Below are 21,225 nucleotides of genomic sequence, written 5' to 3'. Positions count from 1 at the left end.
CCTGAGGCTTCAGGAGCCTGGCAAGAACTGGCCTGTCACTGACTAGCTATACGGCCACAGTCAATCATTTTTGTTTCTGGCCCTCAGTTTCCAAGTATGTAAAACCAAGGGTTATACTAAATGATTTCTAAGCCTCCTCCCAGCCCTGACATCCCCTGCTCTGAGGCCCCTCCCAGCCCTGCCATACCCTGCTCTCAGGCCCCTCCCAGCCCTGACATCCCCTGCTCTGAGGCTCCTCCCAGCCCTGACATCCCCTGTTCTCAGGCCCCTGCTCCTTCCAGCTCTAACCTTTTCTGATGGGCCTGCTCACAATCCACTTTGTTATTAGTTATATGGGTCTGAGTCTCATCTCTATTAGCTATTATTATCGAACTCCATAAGAAAGCAGGGTGAGTGCCTGATAGTCTGCCAGTGATCTAGGGAGGGTGAAACACCTGTCTGGGAAGAATCGCAAGGAAGGCGGGTTCCCGGTGACGGTGTCCGAGTTTAATGAGCTTTCTACTACCCCCACCCCCTATAAAATGAGAAAGAAGAAGGGGAAAGTGAAGACCTAGCGATGTTCTGACTCAACCGGCCTCCGATGAGGGCCAACCCCGTCACCGCTCTGAGCCCTGGGGTCTTCTGCTCCACCAGGGATGGGACCTGCTAGGGTATCCTGGGTCCCCAGGTTGCCTCTGGCCTAGCATCCCCAGCCCTAAGATTTTATCTGGGTTCATCGTGCTCCGAGTCTATGAAAGAGACCAGTGAAGGCAGGTCTTAAAGGTCCCTCAAGTGGGAGGAGAAGGAAGAGAAGGAGGAAGAGGAAGAAGAGGGGGAAGAGAAAGAAAGAGGAGGAAAAAAAGGAGGAAGAGGGCGAGGACGGAGAAGGCTGAGCCCTTGTGAGCTCCCAGGGCCAATCCTGAGATCAATTAGAGTTCTTGGCTCTCCCTCCAGCGCGTGGTTTCAGCTGTTACCAGCTTCAGAGCTTTGCAAAGCAAACGATGAAATGTTCGTTTGTGTAATAGATTAGAGCCAGGGCCGATTCCCCCCATGACGCGGGGACACAATGAAGGGAGATTCTTCGGATCCCCCGCAGGACTATAAAAACGGTGCCGCCGCTGAGGCGGCGCGATGCGTGCCCTACGGAGAGTCGCCGTCTCCCATCGACAGGCACGGGAAAAGTACAAAGAAAAGTCTTTCCTAACCGTTTCTGCCTCTCTTTGTACCCCGGCTCTGAGCAGAGCTCGGCAGCACACAGTAGGTCCTTACTATGTGGTTCTAACAAATGCTTGTCCACTCTCTTCCCGATGATGCGCGAGGCTGTTCATCATCAGCCGATCGCTGGTCTGGGCACTGATACCAAGTCAGCTCGGCGCAACACCGACTTTAAGTTAGGCACCTGGCAGTGACCAGTGAGTGATTCCCCGTGCTGTCCAGACTGACTAGAGTGGAGGAAGCGTGGTGCAAGGGGATACGGTCCCAGTTCTCCCGCACAGGCTGCCCATGAGGGCACCATTGTGACCTCACACAAGGGCTAACCAAAAACGGACAGGGCGCCGGTGGGGGGATGGATCCCTCCTTACTAGAGGTCTTCAGACAAAAACTACTCCTTCTCTTCCCCACTCCAGGGACAGGGGTGGGGAGGGGGTGGGACACATCGTCCATTCATTAAATGGCAAAGAAAAACTAAAAGCTGATCCCCAAGACAGAAGAATGAACGTCTGGCTTTGTGGGGAGACCATGGGGCTGGAAGTGCAAGGAGAGACGGAGGAAGTGAGAGGTGAGGATTGTAGACAGCCTTTCCTAGGAGGAGAGAAGGGCGCAGGACAACAGCCTGGGGGGACACAAGCGTACTGAGAGGTTTTAAGCTCGGGAAGATCTGCGGACACCGACGCACAGCTGGGAAGCGCCTGCGAAGTCCCGAGGCACCGCTTTGGATTCCAGGCTGGTAAGCGAGGGGCCCCTTTCAGAATCCAGCTGAGAAATGGGGGAGGACAGGAAGTTAGAGCCCACGAGGGGCGTCCTAGAGTGAGGGGCAGCCTCCGGGGATTCTGGGCTCATCACTGGCCATTGTGGGGGCTCCCTGAGAGGAAGACACCCCACTTGGAGCTCCCTACGAGTCTCCTTTGTAACACGTACTTTATTTTACGCATTTGAATACATGATGCTGAAGGAGTCCATGGACTCCGTAGGCGGTCAAAGGGTCCATGAAGGAAGGAAATAAGCATTTATGAACTGCCTACTATGTGCCAGGCAACGCATATAAATTTTATAAATACTGTCACACTTAATCCTCACTCACAATAATCCCCATTTCACAGCTGGGGAATCGGGCAAAGGGTAAGTGACTTGCCCAGGGCCACAAAGCTAGTCTGAGGCCAAATCTGAACTCTGGTCTTTGTGACCGACCGGAGGTCCAGCACTGTCTCCACTACAACCCTGGCTGCCTCCACGACACTGAAAAAGGTTAAGAGCCATTCAGAGATAATCTCTAAGGTTACCCAGTCAATCAATAAGCTTGTTTTACATGCTAAATACTGGCTAGGTGCTGGGGATAGATACAAAACCCAAAATGAAATGGTCCCTTCCCTCAGGGATCGTCCCTTCTCTCAGGGTCTTCTCCAGCTCAACCATTCCATCACTTTGGTGTGGTACCAAGAAGGCCTGTGTTCAAATCCTGCCTATGACCCTTACTAGCTGTGTGACCGTGGGCAAATCACTTTACCCCTCTGAGCCTCAGTTTCCTCCACTGTAAAATGGGAATATTAATACCTGAAGCTCTGTGGCTCCCTTACAGGGCTGTGAGAGCGTGCATGTCAAATGCTTTGCAGACCTTCAGGTTTTAAACTCTTTCTAACAAACTAAAAAGCATCCAGTGGCCTCTGGTAATGGAGGTTCAATGCCTCCCTCCCTCCCAGCCCAGCCCATTCCTGTACTGGCTAGTTCCTGATGGGGCAAACCATAAAGGGGAGTTAGTCTGGTAGCCCAGGACCCAGCACAGTCACCAGGACACAGGAAGGGTTTGTTGAATGACCTGAGAGAGGTTCTGTTTAATCAGCTAGAACCCTGGTTTCTTGACCCACTTCCTCAAAGCAGTAAGGACTAAAGTGCTCAGAAAGAGAAAGAATCCTTCCTACAGCTGCCAAACTGATACTGTTAAAGCACAGAGTTAAGTGTGCTACTCTCTTCCTGAAGAAGCATCAGGGACTCCCCAGAGCCTGCAGCATAAAACATAAACTGCCACTTGACAGGGAGAGTCCTTTAAAAGCTGGCTTCAGCCTCCCTCATTTCTAGCCTTATTACACATCACTCTCTCTGGCTATGTGCGGCTCCCCATAAATGGCAGTCCACCCCCATCTCTGTCCCTTGCACAGGCTGCCCCCTGTGCCTGGAATCATCTCGCTCCTCATTTCTACCCTGGGGAACCACCCTCTGATCTCTTCTGATCTCCCTCTCTACACACCCCCTTCCCCAAACCACTCTGCTGGTGTCTGTTTTTTAACCTCATTTGTGATTTCATTGAGTTAGTCTACAAGAAGTGATTGGATGCTATGTGCCAGATACTGCCCTCAAGACATCCAGACAGTGCGAAGGGACAAGCATTTCTGTTATCTTATCTGAAAGACAAGAATGTGGTCCCTGCCCTCAGGGAGCTCACAGTCTAATGGGGACACAACAACATATAAACAACTAGGTACATACAAGATGGGCAGCTGGGGGCGCCACAGTGCACAGAGAGCTAGGCCTGCAGTCAGGAAGACTGAGTTCAAATCCATCCTCTGACACTAGCTGAGTGACCCTGGGCAAGTCACTGCACCCTGCTTGCCTCAGTTTCCTCCTCTGTAAAATGAGCCAGGAAAGGAAATGACAAATCACTCCAGTGTCTTTGCCACGAGAACCCCAAGTGGGGTCACAGAGGCTGAAAAATGAGACTGAAAAACGCCTGAGCAACGAAACCATCCAGGATCCAGTGTAAATGGGAGGTGATCTCCAAGGGAAGGCACCGCCACTGGGGGACACTGGGGATGTTCTGCCTCCTGCAGAAGGTGGGATCTGAGCTGAGTCTTGAAGGAAGCCAGGGCAGGCAGGTTCCCAACTTAATCACCTCGGAGAGTGTCCCGGGAGCATGGGAAAGGCAAAGGCTTTCCAGCTCTACAGAATGAGTGAGAAGGGGACCCCCAAGCCTTCTCAGAGAGCCAGACCCCGTCACCTTACAGAGGAGGAAACTGAGGCCCAGAGAAGGGGATGGGCATTTCTCAGGGCTGCCCAGGGAGCTGGTGGCAACAGCCCAGATCTCCTGATCCTAAATCTGGGGCTCCTTCCATGACCCCACATGGTCCCTCGTCCCTCTTCTGAGGAAAAGAAGGCATGGCACAGATACCACTTGGCAAAGCCCGAGTTGGGGAATCTTGGGGGGAGGTCGTCCTCAGCAGCCCAGGCAGAGTGTTTGTACATTACAGAAATAAAAGATGGATTGGGCAGAGGGGCCTTCCTTAGTCGGGCATCCCCCGTGGGGAACCATCCAAATGAAATCACGCTGTGGAGTCCCTGCAATGGCTCCAGCTGCCCCTGACCAGATGCCATCATTCCCAGAGCAATCCTGGCCTCAGTTTGGGTTTCCCAAAGTCGCCTCCTCCAGGAGGCCTTCCCTGGTCCCTCTAGTAGGTAGCACTCCTCCCAGGATAGGTCAAAGGCAGGGCTTGACCTTAGGTCTGCCTGGCTTTCAGGCAAGGTCCCTAACCACTAGCCCAGGCTGCCTCAGGGTTAGGGGGTAGGGGAGATCAGGAAAAGTTCCATGTAAAGTTGGTGCCCAAGCTGAGTCTTCAATGAAGAGAGGGATTCTGGGAGGGAGAGGTGAGGAGGCAGAGTCTTCCAGGCACTTGGGGACTTTCCCCCTCCTAGCTCTGACATGGCCCCTTCCAGCTGACATATCCTGTTCTAAGACCCCCTCCCAGCTCTGACATCCTGTGTTCTAAGGGCCCTCTCAGTTCTGAGATTCTACACCAAGAAGGCAGTCGATACAGAATTCTCAGGATCTAAGTTATTAACAAAACAAATTAGCTTTTAATAGAGACACACATTTCTTCACAGCATTAATAGAAACTGGTAACAAGGTGTTAACAGTAGAGATTGGGGCCTATTACAGCCAATTTGTGCTTCTCCAGTTTCAAGGTGTTAAAAAATCAAGATTAGCACCTGGCAAGGCCTTCCCTCCCAAAGGTCCTGAGAATGGGGCTACAGGCTGTAAGTGCTAAAAGATCCTAATTTCAATTCAGCTCCACCAGCATTTACAAAGTACCTACTGTGTGCAAAGGTCTGGGGTCACAAAAGATAGGAAACACCCAGCCCCGGGGCCTCTGGAGTCTACCTGTAATGGTAAAGAAACACACAGACACCAGAAATGAGGAGGGAAGGGCGAGGGCACCAAGTCAGAGGGGGCAAAGGAGGGACCTGGGTGGGACAAGGACAGTTTAGCAGGCTCCACAGGGTCGATATCTGGGTTTGAGAGGTCCCCACCCTGCTGTTTGCTCCCTCTCTAATGCACTAATTCAGAAGATGTCAACAGTGCGATGATGCAGCACCCTCCAAAGCTATTAGGTCTTGTGAGACACTCTGTGGGGGTTCTGCTGTGGCCAGACCATATCGGGAGTGATAAGACAGGGAAAATTCTGGACACTGAAGTTTAGGAAGTACACTGATTGGCTAGAGGGGCCTGGAGTCCAAGCCAGATGAGTTAACAATAGAGGAACCAGAAAGGCTTAGCCTGGATTGCCTAGTACAACACCTGGCATATAGCAGGCACTTAATAAATGCTTGTGGGCTGGCACACAGTAGGTGTTTAATAAATGCCCATCGACGGACTTGCATGATAGCTTTTCAAGTACCTGAAGGGCTGTTAGGTTACAAGTTCAGAAGACAGAAGTAGGACCATGGGGGGCTGATTTGGGCTTGATATCAGCAAAGGCTTCATGACACAAAGTGTTCACCCAAAGCAGAAGGGGCATCCGTGGAGACGGGGGTTATAAAGAACATGTAAGATATTCCTTGCTGGTTCCAATCCAACATATGGAGGGTTGGCAAGCCTTCTTCTGGTGATGAGTGACCAAGGGGAGGTGCTATGTGGGGTTAAGGAGTTCTCTAATTGGCCTCCACACCAGAAGGACTAATGGTTGTGCCCAAACTGAGCTGAATACAAAAGGAGGAAGACTCCACCTTCACCTTTTTTTTGCACTTTTCCTTCCTGGAAGTGAGCAAAATCAGAATTTCCAGGTAGAAGAAACAGCTTCATTTATCTTGGGTCTCTGGGCATTTATGGTACCTAGGATTTGTTTGTCTGCTGTATAATTTCTATTCATTCATTCAATCATTTTAAAAAATCTTTTGTATTTGTTCTTCACTTACTTTAGGTGAATGTATCCCGAGATGGGAGTGACCAGGTGGCTGGTGAGGCCAGAAGCTTCATCAAAACCATCTGAGTCCCCACCAATAACCAGTGACCCAGAGGTGGTGGGAGAATGAGCCTGGGCTGGTGAGGACACTGTGTGGCGACCTGCTTGGCCAAGCACAGCAATGAACTGACGTGAGAGATAGCCAAACTGAGCAAGGGAAGAATTCATCCAGTGGCCACCCCACCCCTTGGACATGGACACGGACAATGGACATGGGGAGTCTGCAAAAGGCCGGGAGGTCCCCTGGCCACACACGTTCCTTCTGAATGCATTCTCAGGGATCCAGTGTGTGCAAGAGGGAGAGTGTGCCCCTGGGCTGCACAGAAGGCTTTATATCAACAACTCTATGCCTGCCCCTCTTTAGACTCTGAGTGGGTATAAAAAGAAGGGTGCTTCCAGTTTGGGGGGATTAATAACTTCTACCCCTTGCTATCCCCTCTCAGGAAATAAACTTTTGTCAAAGCTAACTGGAAGAAGACCACAATGGCAGAGAAGGAAAGGGCACAGCTCAGCTCTATCACTCTACACATGACTCCCTTCCCTGAACAAGGGAAGTTCAAGCACATCCAGACACCCTGACAGAAAGGCTTTGAGCAAGTATCAGCTGGCTGACTGATAGTGAAGGGCACACCAGATGGGGGCTCCCAGGTCCAGGTACTAGAATCTCCAGCTCCTCAGAACTACCCTAGAGTCCTGAGGGGAGAAGTCAGTCACCACCTGGTGTCACAGCCTAACCAACGGAATTAGGGTTGGGGTAGTGACCTCTGAGAGGGGGGTCACACACCTACATAACACCTTCTCTCTTTAGGGCCTCATTTATCTTTGTGTCACTCCCAGGGCCAGACAAATGGTATGAATTTTTTATTTAATGAAAAGGCACTGAACTGAACTGGTTTTGAGGTTTCTGAATGGATGAAATAAGATAAAAGGTTTCAGTGGATCCGCAGTCTCATTGATGGGGGTGTTCCCACTAGCAGCTCAGATCTAACTCACCCCCACTCTGACACATTGCATTGCCCTTATCCTGGTCTTCCCAGAAATGAAACAAAATAAACGGAAAGCAATCTAGGGAAAGAGGTACATGGAGCCAGCAGGGATCAAGAAAAGCTTCATGCAGAAGAAGCCTTGAAGAAAACAAAGCATTACAAGAGGAGGAAGTAAAGAGAGAGGGCATTCCAGGCATGAGCCAGTGCAAAGGTGTGGAGGTGGGAGATGTAAAGAACACATGAAAGGGAGTAATATTTAACAGAGCTGGAAAGTAGACTGGAACCAGATTGTGAAGTCCATTAAATGCCAAACAGAGTCCTTTATATTTGATTCTGGAAATACCAGTGAGTCACTGGGGTTTGCTGAGCAGTGAGTTAGGAAGATCTCTTTTGAAGCTGAGTTGAAGGGAGAGAGGAGGCAGAGCCCAATCAGGAGGCTGGTGCAACAGTAGGCATATTTACTGATATTCTATCAAATACTGGTTTGGGGAAGGTGATTTTTTTTCCTAATTTTTTTGGGGAAAAATTTCCTTTTTGGGGGGAGCTCAAAGCCTTTGAGACTGAGCTGCCTTTGGCACACATCCCTCTTCCCAGTGACCTCCATAACCATTTCTCTTCTGAGCATACCACTAAACTTCCCCACCTGAGCAATGGTGGGGGGGACTCATGACGATGAGATCCCAGAGCCCTGAAATACGGCTGCACTCACTTTGGACGCATCCCCTACACACCCTGGCAGTTCGTGGTCTGATGGAGTTAACCCATGAGGGCGACAGAGCCCCCCCCATGCCCCAGGAGCAGCCAAAGTTTGTTTTCCCTTTCCCAGCCTGCTAGAGATTCAGATTTACTGTCTTCACAAGCGGCTGCTATTAAACAGAACCTGTCGTTATTCACAGCAGACGCCATAACGTGTGTTGAAAGAACTTGGTGCTACCTGAAGTCTTAAAAATGAAATACTGACCCAAGATGGAGCAAGTCCACTGGGGGAGGCCCATTCTCGGTTGGCCCAACCATGCCTAAGTTAAACACTTTGGCTTTCAAGAAAACACATATAAATTAATATAAAATGACTTGTCCTGGCACATGGAGGGCTCTGCCATCAACCTCCTCTAAAAACAAATCTAATATACATACAAGCAACCCCTCTACCTATGCCTGAGAGCCAGTATAAATATATTTAGTAATGAAGTCAGATCCTCTTAGAACATTTGTGAGTAAATTAGATAATTCTGTCAAACTATTTAAATGTCTTAGGAAACCCTCTGGGCGCAGGGAATGCTGGACTGGACATTGACTTTGGCAAGAGGGGCCAGAATATGAGTCCTTCTCCCTCCTCCCCCCCAAAAGGGGGGAGGGGGTCAAAATTAAGCCCTGCAAACATGAGTAGTCTTTTTGTCCCCTAGTCTGGGGGAGGTCTCGGCGTCTAGGCTGCTTTGGTGGTTCTGTAATTCACATTTGGGAGACGTAACACAAGGGGGTTGGGTGGGAAGCATTCGGGGGCTGAAGAGGCGAGGGATCCCATCTTGTCATCGCTCTGGCTCGCGGGCGTAAAAATTCTTTACGTGTACTTACCCAGGAATGCAAGGCCAGGTGATGGATGAGGCGAAGCCATGTACACAGGCCCGACGGGAAGGTTGGGAAGGCCAGCTAGAGAGCTGGCTGTTTATCTTCTACCAGGACAATGTTTGTGAAGTGTCATGAGGGATGGGTCATTTGAGGAGGGCTCACAAAGCAGGCTGGAGCCCAAATTTTGGCCTATCTCCACCCTCCTTTTTCAGCTTTATCTCCCACCACTCCTGGACATGCACATAAGAATTATAATGCATTCCCAGTGTCACTGAGAAAGATGGTGGACACGTAGGTCAGATTGGATAAGATGACCTAGGAGATCTGGATGATTTACAAGGAACTGATACTCATCTAAAAGGGCAGTTACAAGTCTCCAAAAGACAAATGGATAAATGGACAGACAACCCATGAAAAGAAGGAACAGAAATTGTAAATAATGACCTGGGAAATGTTAAGCTCATTAATAATCAAAGGAATTCAAGTTAAAACAAGTCTAAGGCACCCTGTCACAACCTTCTAATTGGCAAAAATATATAAAAATGATAAAAACAAAACCTATGCTGGTGGAGGAAGAAGTCCACCCATACACTGCTGGTATTATTGCAAATTAGTTCAGTCTTTTTAGAAAGTGTTTGCTAAGGACATAATGGATCATAAAACTGACCCTATCCTTTGACCTTGTGATTCCATTACCAAGAACATGCTATTAAACAAATCACTAAGGGAGACAAAAGGACCTTGTCATACTCGATGTTTACAGCTGTAGATTTCTGGCTATGGTATGCTTTTGTTCAAAAGTCTTTGGTGGCTCCCTATAGAGACCTCTGACAAAAGACAAATTCCTCAGGCTGGCATGGAAGGCCCTTCCCAATCTGGCTCCCAACCCTGTTTCAGAACAGTCTCCTTCATGCACTTTTCATTCCAGCCAAAACTTACCAGTTGTCTCCTGACCTTTCACCCTTCCCCTCCAAGCACATGTACAAGCTGGTCCGCCATGTTTGAGAGGCCTTCTCTCTTGCCAACCTTCTCTCTTAGAATTCTTATCTCCCTTCCAGGCTCTGCTCAGATGTGTTCTTTGTGAAACTTTCCTGGATCCTCCCATCTGTTAGCATTCTCCCCATCTACCAAAACCTTGTGTTTATTTCTCTATGTACATACTGTATGTATCCCCCATCAGTAGAATGGAAGCTCAAAGACAGGGATTGTTTCATTTTGGGCTTTGTATTTCCAGGGCTTAGAATGGTGTTCTTCACAAAGTAGATGCTTAACAAATATTTAATGAATTGAAATCTAAATGGGTCAAGTTGGAGTTCTGAAATAGTAAAAAGTTCCAAGTATGGGAGCAGAAAAGAAAATGTAAATTACACCTAATGACATATATACTATGTTTAATCTCAATAATAACCAGATAGATACAAATGAAGTGAACTCTAAGGTATTATCTCACACTCATCTGATTGGCAAAATAAGGGAAAAATTATAACACCTCATCTTTTAGAGAAATAGATGTGCTTATACATTGCTGGTGTTATTGCAAATTAGAACAATGTTTTTGAAAAGTATCAAGCAGAACACAATAAAACTCCTATGGTGGATCATACTCCTCTGACTCAGGGATCTTGTTACTGGAAACATATTCTAAGGAAATTATTGAAAAAAAAAGTTCTAGTTATAAGGGGATATTTGTAGGTGAAATATTTCTAGCTCCGTTACTGGTAAATGCATGGAATTACCAACACTGCCCATGGTTTTGGAATGCCTGACCCCAATTTCCTTATTGTCCTCAAAACTACAATAACCCGTGGCCTTATCATGTAGGTGCACCTTCTGCCTCAGATCTCCTTGATGACTTGGTACAAAATCACTGAAAGTTGCTGTTGTCGAAAAATGGATCTAGATCCCAGAAGGAAGATACGCTAGACAATCTGAGCTGCTGAGGACTTCCGAGAACATTCTGTCCAAGCTTCCACTCACACAGTCCTGATCCTCAATCAGGCACTCATCACTTCACACCTGGGGACGTGGGATGCTGGGGTGAGGGATGGGGCATGGGGGTGTCTCCTTGCCTCAAGTCCCCTCCCCACTGCAGCCCACCCTCTACCCAGCTGCTAAAGTCATCTTCTTTAGAGTGTCCCCCTCCCACCCCCAATCATCTCCTGCGGGATCAAATATAAAATCCCCCGTTTGGCATTTAAAGCCTGTCACAAGCTGTCCTACCTTTGCCTACTTACATTTCACCCTTTTCTATGCACTCCACTGGCCTCCCAGCTGTTCTTCACCCATGACACGACATCTCCCAAGTCAGTGCCTCTGCACAAGCTGTGCCCCCTTCCTGGAATGCTTTCCCTCCTCCTCTCCACCTTAGTTTTCCTGGCTTCCTTTGAGACTCAGTTCAGGTGGCTCCCCCAGCTGTTAATGCCTTCCCTTCTACTCTGTACGTATTGATTTATCTAATTATTCAAAAGTTGTCTCCATCTGGATTAGGGGCAGAGAAAAAGTAAGGGTCCATCCCCTGCATGGGGAGCAGCCAGTGCGAGGATGTGGAGGATGGAATGAAGGAGAACCAGCACGTGCCTGAGTCCTCCATTCATCCAATGAAAGGACAGTCAACAAACTTGGATACTTCCAGTGGTGGGGAGCTTACTATCTACCGAGACAGGCTGGTCAGTTTTTAGGTAGCTCTAAATTTCTAGGTTGGTCTAAATAGAAATTGGGCAGCTAGGTGGCAGTGGGTAGAGTGGCAGACCTGGAATCAGGAAGACTTGAGTTCAAATCTGGCCTCAGCCACTTGTTAGCTGTGTGACCCTGGACAAGTCACTGAATCCCATTTGCCTCAGTTTCTTTATATGAAAAAATGAGGTGGAAAAGAACATGGCAAACCACGCCATTATTTTTGTCAGGAAGAGTTGGACATGACTGAAAAATGGCCAAACAATGATTTTTCAGGAGTGTGGCAAGGTCTGAAAATAATTTCCAAAGGGTTAAGAGAGTTTTGAAATAGTTTAGTCTTCCGATCTAAGGGGTCTACCAAAACACTCTGGTGCTATAAAGTCTAGAGATATACACCGTTGTTACCAGGAAACTGGATCTGAGAATATTGAAAGAATTTGTGAATGTGGTTCCTGAGTAGCTACTGGTACCTTCTGAATCCTGGAGGAGACAGACCCAGGAGGGAGGAAGAAGCAGGGAGACAGATGATTCAAAACTCTATCCCAAAAGGGGATATGAGCTGCCTGGGGAAGTGGAGGGCTCCTCCTTCCTAGAGTATTCAAGCAGAGGCCAGAGGACGAGGTGTTGTGAGGGGATTCCTGTGCATGGATGGGTCAGACCACCTGGTCCGAGGTCCCTTCCAACTGTGACACTCTGGGACTCTACCCAGAAGATTCAGGCACATTTAATAGATGTCAGCAGTGTGACAATGGCAGCAGAGAAGAGAGCTGAGGTGTGGGGGCTGTGCTTGGTATTCAGGACTAGGGAAGGTGTGGTACTCCCACTGTTCTGAGCTCGTCAGTCCTCATCTGGAACGTGCTGTGCTCTGTCTGGTCGTCCCTGTTCAAGAAAGGCACTGACCAGATGGAGGGGGACCAGAGGAGGAAAACCAGAACGGCAAAGGGTCCTGAGTCCCCATCCTGTAAGGATCGGCTGAAGTCACTAGTGACCTGGGGTGCCAAACACAGGTCTGACTCTATCCCTCCCCTGCTCGAAAAGCTTAAGACATTTAAGAAGAGGGAGATGGGGGTGGGGAGGTGGGGTGCCCTACTGCCTTTTATACCAGATGCAAGATGTGGAGATGCTCATCCTGGGCTCCAGCCCAGCCCTGTAGGCCAGCGAATCCTCCTCTCCCTCACACTCCACAATCAAGGCAAAGTGGCTGGTGTTCTGCTTCCTGCATAGGACTAGTTCATCCCTGACCTCTGTGCCTTTGTACAGGCTGCCTCCCATTGCTGGATACTCTCCCTGCTTTAGACTCTAGGAATCCTTTAAGGCTTCTGTTCAAGTGCCATCTCCTACAAGAGGCCCTCCATGATTGCCCCAGTAGTTAGTGACACTGACAACTGTGTTTATTTCATACATGTATTTTATGTGTATTTATTTCATATACATATATGTATTTATTTCATGTTATATGCATTTACTTCATATTTATGTGTATTTATTTCCTATAATTATGTGTATTTCACATATATGTATTTCAAACTTGTGTGTATTTAATCTATTTTATGTGTATTTATTTCATATACATATATGTCTATTTCATATACTTATGTGTATTTCATATATTTTTTGTATTTCATATATTTTATTATTTCATATATTTGTATATTTATTTCATATATTTATTTGTATTTCATACATATTTTATGTGCATTTAATTGATATATATTGTGTATTTAACATTTTATTTCTTACACTTCATCTATTTCATATATTTTATGCATATTTATTTCATATATTTACATGTGTTTCATATATATTTGTGTATTTATCTCATATATTTATGTCTAATATGTTTTATGTCTATTTCATATATTTCATGTATTTCATATATGTGTGTATTTCATTTATCTTATATGGATTTATTTCATATATTTGTATTTTGTACATATGTTTTATGTGTATTTATCTGATATTTTCTTATTTGCTTATCTGTGGGCATTCTGAATTCTCCAATTAGAATTGTAAACTCCTTGAGGACAGGGACTTTTGTTTTATTCTCTGCATCTCTAACACCCAGCACAGCGCCCAGGAGGTACTTAACTTACTTAACCTGCTGAATTTAGAAGATAAGATTTAGGGGCATTCTGTCTTTGAGTATTTGAAGGACTCTATCCTAAAAGGATTAGAATTCTTCTTCTTTGACCCTTGAGGGCAGAACCAGGCCCAGTGTGTAGAAGTCAGGGTTAGAGGCTGAATTTGGCTGGATGGAAAGGGAAAGTTCCTAATAATGGAATACAAAGAAGTGAATTCCCTGTCAATGGAAAAAATGAAAACAGACTAGATGATCACTGGTTGGGGATTCCATAGAGGGGATTCATATATTTCAACAGTGGTAGGGATTACACTGGACACAGCTCACAACATGGAAAGGACACTGGATTTGGGTTCAAATTTTAGCTTTGTCTGGCAAACAAATTTTACAGACAGTGTCTCTGATAAAGGCCCCATTTCTAAAATGTATAGAAAATGGAGTCAAATTTATAAGAATGGGAGTCATTCACCAACTGATAAATGGTTAAAGGACATGAACAGGTAGTTTTCAGATGAAGAAATTAAAACTATCTACAGTTATATGAAAAAAAAATGTTCTAAATCACCTTTATTTTTACTTTTTGGAGGGCAATTGGGGTTAAGTGACTTGCCCAAGGTCACACATCTAGTTTGTGTGTGTGTGTTAAGTGTCTGAGGCCGGATTTGAACTCAGGTCCCCCTGATTCCAGGGCTGGTGCTTTATTCACTGCGCCACCTAGCCGCCCCTCTAAATCACTTTTGATTAGAGAAATGTAAATTAAAACAACTCTGTTCTAACACCACACACCTATAAGACTGGCTGACATGACAGAAAAGGAATATGATAATTGTGGAGATGTGGGAAGATTGGAACACTAATGCATTGTTGGTGGAGTTGTGAACTGATACAACCAATTAGGAGAGCAATTTGGAACTATGCCCAAAGGGCCATAAAACTGTGCATACCCTTTGATCCAGCAATCCCACTACTAGGTCTGTATCACAAAGAGATCATAAAAAAGGGAAAAGGATCCACATGTACAAAAATACTTATAGTAGCTCTTTTTTTGTGGTGGCCAAGAAATGGAAATTGAGGGGAGGCCTTTCAGTAGGAGAATGGCTGAACAAGTTGTGGTATATGAATATCATGTAATATTATTCTGTAAGAAATGATGGGCAGGCGGACTTCAGAAAAACCTGGAAAGACTTCCATGAACTGATGCTGAGTGAAGTGAGCAGGAGAACACTGTACACAGCAACGGTAAGTCGGTGTGATGACCGACTTTGAGAGACTTAGGCTCTTCTCAGCAATGCAAGGAACCAAGACAAATCTGAAGGACTCATGATGGAAAATGCCATCCACTTCCAGAGAAAGAACTGATAGAGTCTGAATGCAGATCAAAGCAGACTGTTTTTACCTATTTTTTTCCTTTCTCGTGGTTTTCCCTTTTTGTTCTGATTCTTCTTTCATGACACGTCCAAAGTGGAAATATGTTTAGTGTGACTGCACATGTATAGCCTACATCAGAGTGTATGCCATCTTAGGGAAGGAGAAAAAAATCTGGAACTCAAATCTTATATAAGAGAAATGTTGAAACTATCTTTACATGTAATTGGAAAAAATAAAATACTATTAAGTGGGGAAAAAACCCAAATTTCGGCTTTGTATTTATTAGTTACAAAAATGTGGGTGAATGCCTTTCTCTCTCTGGGCCTCAGTTTCTGCTCCTATAAAAATGAGGGGGATGGCTTCTCAGGGTCCTTCTTGCTCTTAGCAAGTCCCCCGCCCCCAAATTCCCTAATTCTAGCCCAGAAGGAGCTCTGCCAGATCACAGCTGAGGGCTCCAGAGAGGCAGGGGGGGAAGGGGTGGGGCACCAGGGACAGCAGAACAGTCCAATGATGTTTATTTGCAAGGAAAACTCGTTTTCTTAAAGGTTCTCCAATTAGCACATTAAATACTTAGCTCCAATTAGCTGGCTGTAATGGGAAGCACATTTTTGCAGGCAGAACGTGGGGCATTGTGGATGCCTGCATTTGCCTTCAATTACTGCGTGTTTAAGGCTCAGGCTCTCCAGTGCGTCACAGCAACATTCTGGGGAACAGGATCTGCCGTGGGCACAGCCGTCAGTGGGTCCAGTGGGGGGGGGGGCATGATGAAACTGTGTTTATGGAGTGGGCAGGAAAGCAATTTGTCCACCAAACAAATAACTATTAGCACTGGGCCATCGGGGGAGGCCACCTGGGAGTTTCTTGGGGAGCGGTGGGCAGGGGATTCCTTGGCCCTGAGGCTCCCAGCTATCCTCCCCCGAGTCCACAGGAATGTAGGGTGGTGAGCTTCCTCCTCCTGGAGAGCAGAGGCCTGGGTTCTAGTCTTGGATCTGCCCTGGGCTCACTCACTGTGTGACCCAGGCCAAGTGGCTTCTGCTTTCTGGGCCTGTTTCCCCCCTTTTTTAGAATGAGGGGGGTTTGATGAAATTAGTCACTAAGGTACCTGACATCCCCTGTTCTCAGGCCCCTCCCAGCCCTGAGATTTATGAACATGGTGGCTGTTCCATTTGACCAAACATCATTATACATACACACACACACACACGTAAATACCCTGTAAAGATACTCCATCACTAAGGGGTTTTGGGGGGGTATTTACCCATTTAACCCTCCCTCCCTCCAAGCTGAGCCCACACCCACAATGTTGGGGGCAGGGGGCAGCTCCTAAAGTGTGGAGTCACCTACCTTTCCCTGGTGCTCTCTGCTGTGGGCAGAGGGGACAGGTGGTGCTGGGAGCTGGCCATGGTCGAGGAGTCCAGTGGGTGGTGCCTGGAAGGGCCGTCCTGAGGAGGGGGCAGGATTCCAGCAGTCAGTCCATTCTGGGAGGCACCTGAGCCAGGGAACATGCCTGCAGGGACACAAAGAGCCCATGTGTCATCTGGTAGCTGTAGCAAGCCCCCTCCCCATGTTCCCACTGACGCCAGACACTCTCAGACAGCCTGGAGGGGTCCTTCTTCACCTAGAAATAAGCCAGGATGCTGCCGTGCACTGAGCTCTAAGAGTGGGCAGGACCACTGCCTCTGACCTGGGGAGATTCAGCTGAGGAGAGCCTGGGGCTCAGGGCTGGGGGCCACCAGTCAGCTGGAGAATGTTTGCAAACAGGAAGCCAGGATGCCCCAGGATCTTGGGATCGAGCCACATGCCATTGTGGGCCATCTAGTACAGCCTTTTTCCTTTCCAGATGAGGAGACTGAGGCCCTCACAGAGTCACAAGATGATAATTTCAGAATTGGAATCAATCAATCAATCCTTTATTATATGCCTATTGTGTGCCAGGCATCCTGCATCCCAGAGTCACAGGATCATTAATTAACGAGCATTCATTAAGCTCCCACTATATCCTAGGTACTGGATTCATAAATCAATGAGCCTTTATTAAACTCCTACTGTGTGCTAGGCATTGGATTCATAAGACAACCAATCAGCATTTACAATGTTCATTCAAATAAAAAATAAAATCAATGACCAATTAGAGCTTAATAAAAGCTCCTATCGTTTGCCGGGCACTGTTTGAAGCTCTGGGGACACACATGAAGTAATTCCTGTCCCCACGGTGTTCCAGCATTCCCACGGACCAGAGAGCACAGAATAAATGCCCGGTAGCCCAAAGAAGGGAGGGAAAGGACGCTTTAAACCGTGCCCAAAGGAAGCCCCATCCTCCTAACGCCCAGCAGTAGCACTGGCCTCTGCCCTGGAGCTGTCCAGCACTAGGAGCCGCCACCGTCAGGGCAGCCCACTCTACCTGCGGCCAAAGGCCAAGCTGAATGGGTGAGGCCCCTCCCACTGTGCCCATCCCCATCCTCACCCACAGAGAGGAAAGTAACACAAATGTCAGAGACTGGGAGACCAGGTCCTCCAGCACCTTCCACCATCCCACACAGGGACCTGAGGACGGGCTTCTGTAAAGACTGAACTGCCCAGTGTCAGAGGGAAGAACCAGACCTGGGGGCTTAGGAGGAGACAGATGTCAGCGGAGAGGAGACCTAACATAGGGAACTGCCTGTGTGGGGTGTCGGCTGCCTTAAAGGTAGTAAGCTCCCTGTCTTGGAAGACATGCAAATCAGTTGGCTGATCCTCCATCTGGGGAAGAAATTTTGGCCTGGGTCTGATGCTCTCTGGAGTCAGATGCTTCTGGAATGCCTACCCCACCCCCAAACCTATGGGAGGGAGCTGCTTTTTCTGTTGAGAAATCACCAGGAGTTCCCTTGTAATCCAGAACATGAAGAATATAGACAGGGGTGACAGCAGAGCCAGGAAGGAGTCTGGGGAGGGGGCAGCACGCCCTGGGGCCAGTGAGAGGGAGTCAGACCCACAGACTGTAGCCCTTAGGGGGTGGGCACAGCCTTTCTGAAGGAGCTGATTCTGCAGCTAGAAAACCTCTTTCAAAACATCCTCTCTCCATAAACCTGGTCTCCCCCATTCTAAAGGAAGCTCCTTATCTGGGGACATCGTTTCATTCTTTGTATCCACAGAACCGTGTGCAGGACCTGGCCCCCAATAGGAGCTTAGTACTGACCCTGGGCCTCAGTTTCCTCAGCAGTAAAAGGAGAGGGTAAGACCAGGTGACTTTCAAAGGTCTCCGATTCCTTCATCTTTAACTGGCCCCTGGGATAAAAGGTCCCTTGGGAGATGAGGCTGGAGGCCTTGCCTTTGTCATCACCTCCCAGCTCTGGTGGACTGGGGCCTCACCTTTTAGGGACTGAATCCTGGTCCTGCCTCCTCTAACAATTCAAGAGTGGAGGATTTCTGCCTACAGCCTCAAAGCCGCACATTGGCTTTGGGCTCAACCCTGCCAACGCACAAACCTTTGCTAAGGACCTACTGTGCGCTAGGCACGGGGCCCCAAAGACATGATGGAAAAACAGTCCCTGTCCCGAAGGAGCTCACACACTCCTGGGAAGTCTGCCCAGGCACACAGCTAAGTAAATACCAGATAATTAACTCAGGAACAGAGAGTTCACTAACGGCTGGGGAGAAGGGGTGGGACTGGGGATCAGGTAAGGTCTTCTCATAGCAAATGGCACCTGAGATAAGCTTTGAAGGAAGCTGAAGATTCTAAGAGGCAGAGGTGAGGAGGTAGGGCATCCCTGGCAGAAGGGACAGCCTAAGCAAAGGTATGGGGGTGAGAGATGGAGTATTATGAGGGAGAAGCAGAAAACTGGCCGGTCCGGTAGAACAGTGTGTGCAGGAGAGTGATGCTGATGCTGACTATGTTGACTGATAGGAAGCAGTTTGGGTGGGAGGGCACTAGCAGTGGGAAGGATGGCTTGAATGAGCCCTGTGAAGCCTGGATCTGTGTCCCAGGGTTGGGGGTGGGAGCCTCACTATCTAAGCCCTTGGGATGTTCCCACTCTGGCTGGGGAGTGTGGCTTTGGTTCAGACCTTCTCCTCTCCCCCTCCCCGCTGCTCACCGCCACACCTGGCCAGGCCTCTGGCTAGAGCTCTCCCTCTTGAGTTTGCCAGCCCCTCTCCAGCCCCTGTTGGGACTGAACATCCCGGACCCTTCCTCCCTGAACCAGTTCAGTGTGTGAATACATGTCATCAATCACAATTCACAATTGTTTAACCTTTGGCCCAAACATCTGTTCCCCAAACAGTGCTGCCCTGGGCAGCTGCAGAGGGGGAGGGCTGAACAGCCAAAAAAAACCCAGAGTGAGAAGTAAAGGATCCCAGAGAGGGGGGCAGGGCCTCAAGCTTGCAGGATACCCCTGCCCTGGGCCTTAGTTTCCCCATCTGCAAAACAAGGAGACTGTATGAGAGTACTCCCAACAAGTTATTTCTCTGGCACTTGAAAGTTTGCTGGAAAGAGCTTTCCTGACAGTAACCCTGTGAGGAAAGTGGGGCCGGGGTCACCCAGGCTCAGAAAAAGTGACTTGCCCAGGTCATGTCACTACTAATGATGGTCAGAACCAACATTCGAACCCTGGTCCCTCCTGACACCATGCCAGGGCTCTTTCCATGATCCTCTGGGGAGCAGCCTACTTCTATACATACTCGACAGTGTGTGACCCCGGGGATGCAGAAACCTCTTTGCTTCTCCCCTGCTCCCATCCCTGTCTGGGTACATCAACGGAGACCTGCAGCCAGATGGGCAGGTCTCAGATAGAATGGGGCTTGGAGATCCCCTGTGGCTCTTTTATGAAGGAAGAGACTGAGGGTCAGTCACATAGGTAGGAAGGACCAAGGCTGATCCATGAATGGGCTCTCTTTCCCCACCCCCCCCGTCTGTCTGTCTCCCTCCTCCTCTCCATCTCCCTCTTTCTCTCTCTTTCCTCTGTGTCTCATCCCCACTTCTGTCTCCCTCCTTCTGTCCTTTCTCTGTCTCCCTCCCTCTCTTCTGCCCCTCTGTCTCTCCTTATCTCTCCTGACCTAACACAGCAGACCCAGCCTTCTGCCCTGCTGGAGAATCTCCCCATTGTGGAGAGGTCTCTCCCAAGCCGAAGCACAGCAGCACTCAGCAGCAGTGGTCCCAGTAATCAGAGGGCCAGAGCTTGCAGCAGGAGGGGGCAGGGGGCAGCCACCACCAGCCCCGCTTCAGGGTCTGCACCATCAAGGTGCCCACCCACTAGCACTTCTAAGATTTACACAAACTTGACAGAAGTGATGGGAAGTAGATGCCATGATGATGCCCATTGTACAGAGAAGGAAACTGAGGCCCAGACAGTCTAAAGGATGGGCCCAGGGTCCCACAGTCGGTACCAAGGCTGGGTCTGGACCTCTGGTCTCCAAGACCAGCCCTCTTTCCAGGGCACCAGGCTAACGTGTAACCTTGGGCAAGTCACTGCCCTCTCTAGGGCCTGAGACGGCTCTGCACCTATGACCTCGCGATCACGGTCCCTGTACAGGACCCTCTCACTGGTTAGGCTCCTCTTCCCCCGTGCCTCAGTTTTCTCACTTGTCAAATGGCTGGAGGGCAGGGAGGTGTGAGCTCCTTCTCTGACACTGGAGGCCTCTTTCCAATCAGAGTTAAACTTGCTTTGAAGCCAGACTCCCTGAATGGTGGTGCTCTGCTCCTCCATAGGACTGGCTTCTATCCCTAACATATTTTAAAACCTGAAGCTGCTCCAACTTTGAGGGAGAAAAAATAAAGTTAAGACATTTTTTAAAAAGTTTAGAGTAATCTGAGAAGTCCCAGTGGGCTGAGGCTCCACAGACGGCTATTGTGGTTTCTTTGAAAAAACAAAAAACAAGCCCCCAAATGAGTGTTTTCAACTGGAATAAAAAGGCCATTATCTGGTATCACTTCCCATGTGGTGCACCAGGGAATGCTGGCGGCCCATTGGTCCTGAAACACGAGCCCAGCTTTCTCTGGCTGAACTATCTGTGGGAGCCTGGGAGCCAGGGAAGCAGGCCGAGGATGGACGTCAGCAGGGGAGGGAGCATGGAAGGCTGGGACAGAGACTCAGAGCCAGGAGGGTCTTAGAACAGGGGATGTCAGGGCTGGGAGGGAGCTTAGAACAGGGGA

General features: G+C 48.5%; 1 protein-coding gene across 1 annotated transcript in view; it reads right to left on the bottom strand.

Moving 5' to 3' along the window:
* Positions 1-21,225, bottom strand: part of LOC138164965 (zinc finger protein GLIS1-like) — a 111,730-nt gene that overhangs the window by 6,155 nt on the left and 84,350 nt on the right. Inside the window, exons 5-6 of the mRNA XM_069092970.1 lie at positions 16,446-16,608; positions 3,441-3,458 (exon numbers count right to left, since the gene is read on the bottom strand). Coding sequence (XP_068949071.1) covers positions 3,441-3,458; positions 16,446-16,608 — 181 coding nt within the window. The remainder of the gene's footprint in view (positions 1-3,440; positions 3,459-16,445; positions 16,609-21,225) is intronic.

Source organism: Petaurus breviceps, unplaced genomic scaffold, assembly GCF_028583685.1.
Source record: "Petaurus breviceps papuanus isolate PSGF00001 unplaced genomic scaffold, PetGlider_PUasm1.0 207, whole genome shotgun sequence".
In the NCBI taxonomy this organism is placed as follows: Eukaryota; Metazoa; Chordata; class Mammalia; order Diprotodontia; family Petauridae; genus Petaurus; species Petaurus breviceps.
The sequence above is the reverse complement of the archived record's forward strand: the minus strand, read 5'-3'. Positions and strand labels throughout refer to the sequence as shown.